Here is a 10,085-nt window from a genome sequence, read left to right as displayed (position 1 = left end):
GATAGATAGATAGATAGATACTGTATCCTGAACATAGATCCTGTGTCCTAAACATGAGTAAATGACAATCAAGTGTTAAACCGAGTGTATTTTGTTCTTTGTCGCTTTATGAAGTTCAATTCATTGACCGAGGGGGCAGATTTGACAGTTCAATATGGCGGACGTGTTGACAAATCTGTGCTACATTTCAAGATTTGTCTTCAGGGCTGAAAAGTCACAAAGACTAGTATGACTAAATTATGAATTTCAGAATAAAGTATCCTCGCAACACAATCAACAAATATTTTCATTTTACCTCACATATTCGTAGTAACACAAATATAAAGATCTTTTTATTGCATTTGATGACAGTTAAACGTGATATTGTCCGTTTAACTTCACATTTTAAGATACAATTTATTTTAATTAGAAATGATTGGACAATGCGTTGTTTGGTATGACGGTAACCAGGCAACGATAGCGACTCCGCAACATTAAGTTGGCTACCATTTCTAAAGCTGTGTGGTGATTTAATAATATTTATTTAATAATATTATCATTTAATATTGCTCCCTGGAGAAAACCCTCAATTCAATTAATAATTGAACCTTTATGACGAGGAACGTGGTCATTCCATGCGTCGCAGCTGGAACGCATTTCAACTCTCAGGGTGATAAATATAATTTTTTAATTGAATTGATTGTAGTTGATGTGTTGATTAACAGTCAATACCTTTTCTTTTCAGAATCCATAGATTTGTCACTTTCTGGTAAGGAATAACAAGGGGGATAAATATAATTTTTTAATTGAATTGATTGTAGTTGATGTGTTGATTAACAGTCAATACCTTTTCTTTTCAGAATCCATAGATTCGTCACTTTCTGGTAAGGAATAACAATGGCGGTGAAATAATAATAGTAATAAAAATAATAATAATTATTATTATTATAACTTTATTGACAATTCTACCTCACATTTCACGATTGAGAACCACTGGTCTACACAATGTAATTAAAACGCTTCATCAAACTACTGTAACACCATAAAGTGGTGATTTTGCTGGTTCTGTTAATCATTTTCAATCATTTCTCAGTGTCTAGTGTAGAGCATCAACACCCCAGCAAATTTTCGCTTTCTCTGATGACTTCTCACCACTTTTGTCTGACAGGCAAAATGTCTGAAAGCGACATTGACAAACTAAGGCGAAGCAGGGAGTCTCTAGTCTACACTGCAACCAGAGAAACCCTTTTCGCACAGGAGACCACACACAGCAAAACACATGCATTGGTAAGTAAATGTGTTACTGAATTCAGTGAGACCTTAACTTCCAAATGCCCCAATTTACAAGTTTTTCAAGTTATGATCTGTCATTTGGTCAATTTTTATTTGCTTGGTGAAAAAAAAGGAGCAACTTTGGGACTATAATTCCCTTGCATGTGGACAAGAAGATATACGGGCATCAATGCACTTTCAGCTGTTTTTTTGAATAGGCAAAACTGTCATACCCTTTTGGGGATAAGCGGTTTGGGTAATGGACGAATAGAAGGATGTACTTGGTCTAAAACACGAGTACATGGAGAAAGAACTGAACTAGTTCGTCAAGGTTCCACTAAAATAAAAAATATTGACATTTTGAATGTGCTGTTCAAATCCACCCATCATTTAGTCACTTGATTGGGTCTCTGGAGTGAATTCCTCCCTTCCCGTGTACATTCTGCAAGACCACAGTCAGCTGGTGTTCCTCTATGCCGGAGCTCACGTCGGGATCGTTTACAACCACACCACCAACTCCCAGCACATACTCCAGGTAATAATAAACAAAAACAGGATTTAACAAAAACACATCCCAAAGAGTAAGTTGATTTGATATTTCTCAGGGTCACTGCTCCCCCATTTCATGTATGTGCGTCAGCGAAGACCGACGCTGGATCGGGACAGCGGACCAGAACAAGAAAAGCACTGTCATACTGTGGGATTCATATTCTGGGTACGACATACCCAAAACATACTCAACCAAGCTTTTTTAAAGTCTTCCTGCTCTCACTCTCTTAAATGGGAGGGTATCATTTAACATCACTTTGAGGAAATAACACAGTCACTCGCACAGTGGCAAATGGATCCTAATGATTTAAAAAAAATAATAATAATCTAATTGGAATGTTCAACCAAATCTGATTATTCTGTTGAACAAATGCTTCGACCTTAGCAAACAAACAATGAGAAATGCCATAAACAGGATAATGGAAATTAGCATAGATTTTTATGGTATTAAATATGATCAAACGATTCCTACACATGCACATTCACAGGTATACATTCGTACTACTCTGGGTTCACAACGATGGTTAGTGAAGTTGAGTCTGCCTTTTCTTCCACTTTGTGATGCTGCATGTCTTCTAGTTAATAGTTTCAGGTTTTTTATTTATTTTTTTTCATCTTTACTTTTGTTCTTTAAATTCAGTTTATTTTTATTAGTTTCTAAAGCGGGTTTTGTTAAGTTCTATTTTTAGTTTTTATTAGCTTTAGTCTTAGTTTTAGTTTGTTTGGTTTTTTTAGTATGGTAATGCCATCCGTCCAAGAAGTGGTATCAAACAGCCCTAATATGATATGATATGTTTGAAACGTTTCAGCATTCCCGTGCACACTTTGTTCGACTGCCATCCCAACGGGGGGGTCATTGCCATTGGGTTTTCAGGGGACACCAAACAGCTGGTGACGCTCGGGAATGAGAGAGCTCAAGTGAGTAAAAGTCGTTGCTCTTCATCTCTTCCGGTGGATCGTGTGGATGTAGTGGACCCGTAGCTTTGGACTTTTTGTGATCACAGTGCCGTTTCCAACAGTGTGTTTGTATCTGGGATTGGACCAACGACTGCCATGAACCGCTCTGGCTCACAGAGCTCCGGCCTGAATATGGTTATCAAGTAAGTCCACTTGAAGTTAATCAGCACCTTGCGCACAGTTTTTTTGCATTTGGGCAAATAACAAAAAAAAAAACTCCATTATTGACTTGTTTTGCAGAATTACATCATTTTTAACCCAAACAACAGCACTCAGTTGCTGAGCAGCAGTGAGAGCCAAGTGTTGTTTTACAGCACGGTGAGTAGTGGCACCTTCGATCTACTGTAGTCCACCATAGAATTAAACAAAAAAAAAAAAAAAAGTACGAATAATGGAAGGGGTCTGGCCACGGGGAAACTCAAACCGCAGTTTCTGTTTTTTTCAGGCACAAGGAACTTTGCAATATGTTCCACTAAAGATTATTAAGGTAATTGCCACTTTGTTCTTGTGGTTATTGTTTTCGATATCATGCCCATTCTTTTTTTTCTCCAGATATATAAAAAGTCTCTCAACGGTGAATTTTACTTTCTGACTCACGTAACACTTGTGGTAGAATCAGTGCTCTCTATCATTTATACAGCATTCGAATTGTATTCACATTTGTTTTTAATAACTTGACTTTTTAAATATATTCATTCGTTGGTCTCTATTTTGGATGTAAAATGGAATATTTATTCCCAATTATTTGAATTTGATACGATTTCCCTCTATATTATTTGTATGAAATGTAAAATGTACATTCTGATTTTGTTTTTCTTTTGTAGGTATGTAATTTCTTTTTCCTCAATCTTTATATACAGTAAAATGTTTATGATAAGCTCTTTATTTGGATTACATTCGCATCTTATAATGTTTTTTTTTCTGTAATGATAAATCGGTTTTATTTCAATTCTATTTGAGATGTATATGTCAGGCGGCCCGGTAGTCCAGTGGTTAGCACGTCGACTTCACAGTGCAGAGGTACCGGGTTCAATTCCAGCTCCGGCCTCCCTGTGTGGAGTTTGCATGTTCTCCCCGGGCTTGCGTGGGTTTTCTCCGGGTTCTCCGGTTTCCTCCCACGTTCCAAAAACATGCATGGCGGGCTGATTGAACAGGCTAAATTGTCCCTAGGTGTGAGTGTGAACGCGCATGGTTGTTCGTCTCTGTGTGCCCTGCGATTGGCTGGCAACCGGTTCAGGGTGTCCCCCGCCTACTGCCCGAAGACGGCTGGGATAAGCTCCAGCACCCCCCGCGACCCTAGTGAGGATTAAGCGGTTCGGAAAATGAATGAATGAATGAATGTATATGTCATTCGTTTGTCCGTGTTTCATCCCCGGCAGCTGGGCGATGCGGCCACCCTGGAACTCAACGCATCCCTCTTCCCCAATTCCATGCCCGAGTACTGCGAAATCCACAAACTGGCAGGTGGCCCTCTGAGCCCGTCCGTTTTCCACTGGCGAGAATTCCGAATCCTCACCCCATCGAGAGCGGGCGTCATCATGGTCTGGGACCTCACGCAGGACCTGGACTCCAACCAAAGGCTGAGCCGGGACCATGTGAAGATCATCTCTCTGCAGGAGCATCCCATCACTGTGCTCGCTGTGGTAGACAAGTATGTCCTCATCTTTGTACTTGATCCACGCGCACATATGGATTTGTATTGATTATTCCGCCACTTTTTTGTCTTCCTACAACTTCCACATTTCTCAATCAATTAAGTTTCTGAATTTGAATGTTACGGCTACCCTTGTGTTATTTTCTACGACACACTAAAAATTTCAGAGCAAGAAACATTTTCTTTTATTGGATTTACTTTCCATTCTCATGTTAGTATTTTGTTCGTTGTTACCATCGCTACTGTTAGCATGTTAGCATTTGAGAAGCTCTTATTAGTAATGGTACGTAAATGCAGGCCAAGATGCGGGATCATCGTCCGTCACAAAAGACCGCATTCTCCAGTTGCCTTTTGTTTCTTTCGCATGACAGCTGCATCGTGACTGGAGACACGCGGGGCCACGTCAATTTTTACGATGAAAACATGCTGCTCCTGACCTGGTTCACCCAATTGAACCTGGACCGCATTGTCTCCATTTCCTTTTCTAAAGAGTTTGAAAGAGAGTATCTGGAAGACGGCACCTTGGATACCAAGCCAGTACTTGGCAGGTAAATGTCCTCTTTAGTCAACTAGCTCAGAAATGAAACGACATCGCAATAGCACAAGCGTGTCATCTTGTCCAGTCACTCATTTCACATGTCAGTATCTCATGTCAAATGTAAGATCGTCTGTTGTCTAATTGCACATGTATTCACCTCTCATCGAAAGGCTCGTTCCACATCATCTAGTCTGTATCATCTCATTTCATATTTGGCATGTCTCATCTACTCACTTCTCAGTCCTCATTCCACTTACATCCATCATCTGATCTCTCGCGCTCAGCTCTCATTTCATTTCTCATCCCAAAATGGAATCTCATCCCCCTCCCATCTGATGCAATTCCTTTCTCATTTTTCGCATTTTCCACACCCATTTTGACGTTTTAAAAAAATCTCTCATCCTTTCATAATCCCTCATTCCTTCTCCCGTTTATCATATTTAATCTCATCTGTCATATCTTTATTGGATTAAATAATTGGTGAATAAACTATATGATATTTTTTAACCTCATCTACAAATGACCAGGTCCATCTGTCCCCTTGAAGCAAAAGAACCAAAAAAAGTGCCGCATCTGTGAGCACAAAGCTGCCTTTATGAAACATTTTTATCTGTTCTATATCATTTTTAACTTTATCTGTGAATGCAAAAAAAAAACCCAACTATCTTGCTGCTGTAGACTGTAAATTTCCCCATTGTGGGACAAATAAAGGGTATCTTATCTTATCTTATCTTATCTTATCATTGCATCTATAATCTCATTTGTAATATCATCTCACGCAATTTTATCTCAGATGTTATTTTGGCGAATATTTTCTCACGCTGGGCAGGAACTTTGTGGTGTCCTCGTCGACCTCCGCGGTTGTCCATGTGAATATGGAAAGAAGCACGTGGCGGGTCCTGCTGCAGGAGAACTGCGACCCCCTCCACGCCGTGGCCTGCAATCCCAAACAGCCCGCCGTGGTCATGGGCAACTGCAGCGGCATCTTAAAAGTCTGGGACTACCGGCAGAAGCGGATCGTCTGCAGGACGGTCTTGGAGAAAGAAAAAGAAATCCGCTGTGTCACCATTGACCCGCAAGGTGAGTACGGAAAGCCCTTTGAACATTTATTCCATCTCTTTGATGTTCATATTTTGACCAATGCACTAATACTAACTCAGCCTACTAGTAGAAAAGGGCTCAGTAGTATTTTTCCCCGCTTCACTCGAAAAACACTTGGGTCAAAAATAACTAACAGTTGATGCCTTTAAAAATGATGCCATTTGCACAGACTAAAAAAAAAATCTGAGAAAAACATCACTTGCGTTGTAATTTGAAATCCGGTTTGAAAGATGGATTTGAATTGAACGCTGACACATTTTCTTCCCGAGCAGGACGCTACCTGGCCGTCGGTTTTGCAAGCGGAGCCGTCCACTTTCTGGATGCCAACACTTTACAAAGCGACCCCAAGGAGTGTTTCGATTACCCCCCAGACAGCATCAGCCACATGAGCTTTTCGCATGACTCCCGATACCTTGCCACTGCAGTAAGTTGCCTCGTTTATGGGCATCTACACACACACACACAATAAGTGAAGTTGTCCCTCTCAGGATGTGGGGAAGGCGGTGACGTTATTTCGCATGCAGCAGCCTCAGTGGATCTACTTGGGCAGGTACCGCTCGCACTACAAAGCCATTACAGACCTCCTGTTTGGGGTGCACCAGGACAGCTCCAAGCCCAGACTGTTCACGCTGGGTGTGGACCGCCTGCTGGTTAGTCTGCAATTGTTTGATCAGATGTGGTAAAGAATGAATGAGAATCTATTCGGAAAAAGGCACAATTTCTCTGTTAATGTTATTGAATAATTGACCACAGTTGGCAGCCGGTATAGACCATGTCGACTTTTCCCTGCTGGGATGAACAGGTGGAGTACGACGTGGAGAGCAGTGACGTAGGGCAGGTGGTCATCCTGAGCTCCAAGCGCCTTGAGCAGAGTGCGGTGCCCAAGTGCATGACCTGGTACCCGCCACTGAGCTCCGAGGAGTTTTTGGTGGTCGCCTCGGACCAATACAAGATGAAGCTTTTCAACAGCATGTCCAAGACATGCAGGTAACAAACATAAGGACAATTTTTTCCCCAAGCAATTGAATCACTGCTTTGTACTAAGATTAAGATAAAATGATACTTGTTTCCCCTTGATTCTCCAGAAAGGAAAATTCACAAATTTACCTGTAAGAAAAAAAAAAGTTTTGGCCGGCTTACGGCAACCAGATGTGTTGCAGCACTGAAAACATGGACACTTTTTGTCCAATGGATTCCAACAGAAAGACCCTCCTCGGGCCGACGTACGGAAGCCCCGTTAAGAAAATTGGGATTCTACCGACGTCTGAAAATAACGAGAGCGGCTCGCATTACATGCCGTACGTCACAGAGGACAAGGTCAGTCCACTTAGCGTACCTGCTTTATTTTTCATGATGCAAGACCGAGTGAGAGGAGACCCGCTCGTGCTTCCTCCAGGTTGGCCTGCAGATCCTGCCTCTGGACGGCAACCCTTACAAGTCCCAAGCGGTGGTCTGCCATCCCACCGGCGTGTCTGCGTTCGCCTACTCCCACGACGGATTGTTTGTTTTCACTGCAGGTGGTCCTGACTGCACTGTCCTGTCGTGGCAGATAAGCTACAGGTAAACTTTGCATGGAACTTGAAAAAACTTTTGAGAGAAATTTCAGGATGTTCTCGGAGGGAAGCGGGAGTCTTCGAGTATCAAGAGGGCCATCAGGAAGTTGCAGCCCGAGAGACCGGATGAGTCACAGAAAGGCACGGAAGTGGACATCATTAGCTTGTTTCTTCACTCGACATCATATGTGGTGGTATCCCCCACACCCACTCCCCAAAAAAAGCCACGAGAAGCACTTAAAAAAAATGTAGTTCATGCATCGAGTTCCTCATCTGAGATGGACAAACTCATTACTAAAATATGAGAAAGACCTCTTAGCATTTTATGATCCGACTCTCCTATCAGATCTCTGGACTGTGTGTGTGTGTGTGTGTGTGTGTGTGTGTGTCTTCCGAAAGTTGTGGCCTGGTGAGTTTAGTACTTACAGTTCTGCACAATATGAACTTTGAGCGTGTTGTGGCTTTTTTCGGTGAGCACAGTGCCCTGGAGGGAGCAGCAGCCTTGGGAGGAAAGGAGCTGGAGCCATATTACACGCTTTTAGAGGGAGGCAGGAATGGGGAATTCTACAGGGTGAGTGCAAAATTTCACCATGAAGTTGCTTTGGGGTGGAACCAGTATAGCAGACTAACTTGCAATATAATTTTACAACTACAGCAAAATTGATCTTGTCTCTCTGTGATGTTCTGTACTGTAGGAAATTGAAGACTTTTTCTATTACTGCCAAATTCATAATCAAGGCCTGGAATCCATGGAAACACGACAGCTGTCTCCCAAAATTCCGCTGACGGAATTGCCTTCCCTCATGCGGGCTTTGGCCTACTTTCCTACTGAAAGAGAGGTATGCTGTGCATTTTACGTTTCCTAATATTGTCCAACCCAGAAATGCATGTACAGCGCCGGCCAAAAAGTAAGGACCACTGCAGTACTGTAGAGGACTCTCACCTATCGTGGCCGGGTCTGGAAGGTATTCCTGCAACCAACAGGGATCACTGTCTTATTTTGAGCAGGTTGAAGACATGCTAAACGAGGTGAAGTTGGGCCAGTACACAGAAACGGGAGAGTACATCACGGACATCAACCTGGCGGAGCTGATCAAACTCTACATCAACCACCGGCCAGCTTTTGGCATCTCGGCAGAGGAGCTGGTCACGGCCTTTGAGGTCCTCGGCGAGCCTGGCGGACCCACAGGGAAGCCCGTTCTGGACAGAGACCACATGCTGGAGCTCCTGCAGGTCCGAGGTAAACAGGACAAATTTCTGAAATTGCCCCTTGCCACGATATGTTTGCTTCCCCCCAAAATTCAATGTCCTCCACACTTTTTTGAATGGATTTGACGGAATGTTGAAACAGGGGAAGCCATGACAGAGGATGAGCTGGCAGAGTGTTTCACTGGACTGTTAGGCCTGTTTGAAGTGGAAGAAGATGAAAATCCTGAGGCTGACTTCTTTAAAACTGAAAGTATGTACACCTACTACTGCCATTACACTATTTAAAACTTTCACATGCAATATTACTTTTTTTTTTTAAGATGTGAGCCAAGAATACACTCTGGAGAGTGTGATCCCAGAGAAGATATCCATAGAGACATTTACACATCACATCCTGGGCCTCCCTCCATCATCATCACCATCACTGACACCCAAGAAAGGACATAAAGGATCAGAGCAACAGCTTGATGATGACTGAATGTGAAATCCAATTATATGTAGATAATTATTATTTATCATTATTACACAAGTAAAAAAATAATAATTTAATTCTGCATAGGTACACATATACAATGTGTGTGTGTGTGTGTTATCATATATAATGCATTACTCATACCATATGATTTGCCTACTTCATGGGTCAATTTGACCCACTGTATCTTTAGTCAGCAAAAGGAATGAATAAACACATGCCACAATGCAAGAAATTTTGTTTTGTGTTAATACTGTACTTTATTGGGAAATCCAAGAAATGACAGTGTAAGCTTCCCTTCCCCTCCCATAGTTATTAAATTAACAGAGATGAAATATTTATCCAAAATAAGGTATGTATATGAGAATGTTACTTGCAGGACTACAGTGGGAATGAGCAATATCTGGACAGAAATTAATTGTACATTTACTACGTCCGCACCTCATAAATACCCCATAAATAATAAAAATAATAAAATAAAAATACACAATAAAAAGAAATCCATTAGAATAAATTGTATTTAAATTTTGTATATGATTTGTAAAATGTCTTACGGGTAAATTTGAACTTCAACGTTATCAATAAACTAATAAAGACAAAGAAAGCATAAGCAGGACATAATGAAATTCACGTGAAGATTAACGCGTGGAAGTATTATCTCGTCCGGAGTGTGGGTGGGGTGGTTGAGGTTCGCACACGTCCCAATCAGAAGGGTGGGGCTCCCACCGGACCAATCAGAAACCTTCTGATCCAAGACACTTCCTGTTTTAAGGTGGAGACGAGCCCGCCTCTCTTTTTTAT

At 41.7% G+C, this 10,085-nt stretch overlaps 1 protein-coding gene across 1 annotated transcript; it reads left to right on the top strand.

The window, feature by feature from the left end:
- Positions 1–591: 591 nt before the first annotated feature.
- On the top strand, positions 592–9,478 carry cfap251 (cilia and flagella associated protein 251). Its single transcript, XM_086111623.1, has 22 exons — positions 592–748; positions 840–863; positions 1,148–1,266; positions 1,646–1,786; positions 1,857–1,966; positions 2,610–2,718; positions 2,820–2,900; positions 2,998–3,075; positions 3,203–3,244; positions 4,137–4,408; positions 4,783–4,959; positions 5,779–6,029; positions 6,323–6,474; positions 6,539–6,700; positions 6,853–7,037; positions 7,253–7,367; positions 7,447–7,610; positions 8,084–8,174; positions 8,299–8,442; positions 8,612–8,843; positions 8,955–9,062; positions 9,133–9,478. The coding sequence occupies exons 1-22, from the start codon at positions 592–594 to the stop codon at positions 9,288–9,290; spliced, it is 3,072 nt and encodes a 1,023-aa protein (XP_085967749.1). The 3' UTR covers positions 9,291–9,478.
- The last annotated feature ends 607 nt before the right edge of the window (positions 9,479–10,085 follow it).

The sequence above is a fragment of the Hippocampus guttulatus genome, chromosome 5 (genome assembly GCF_054856545.1).
Source record: "Hippocampus guttulatus isolate MCC_2025c chromosome 5, RoL_Hgut_1.0, whole genome shotgun sequence".
Taxonomy (NCBI): domain Eukaryota; kingdom Metazoa; phylum Chordata; class Actinopteri; order Syngnathiformes; family Syngnathidae; genus Hippocampus; species Hippocampus guttulatus.
The sequence above is the reverse complement of the archived record's forward strand: the minus strand, read 5'-3'. Positions and strand labels throughout refer to the sequence as shown.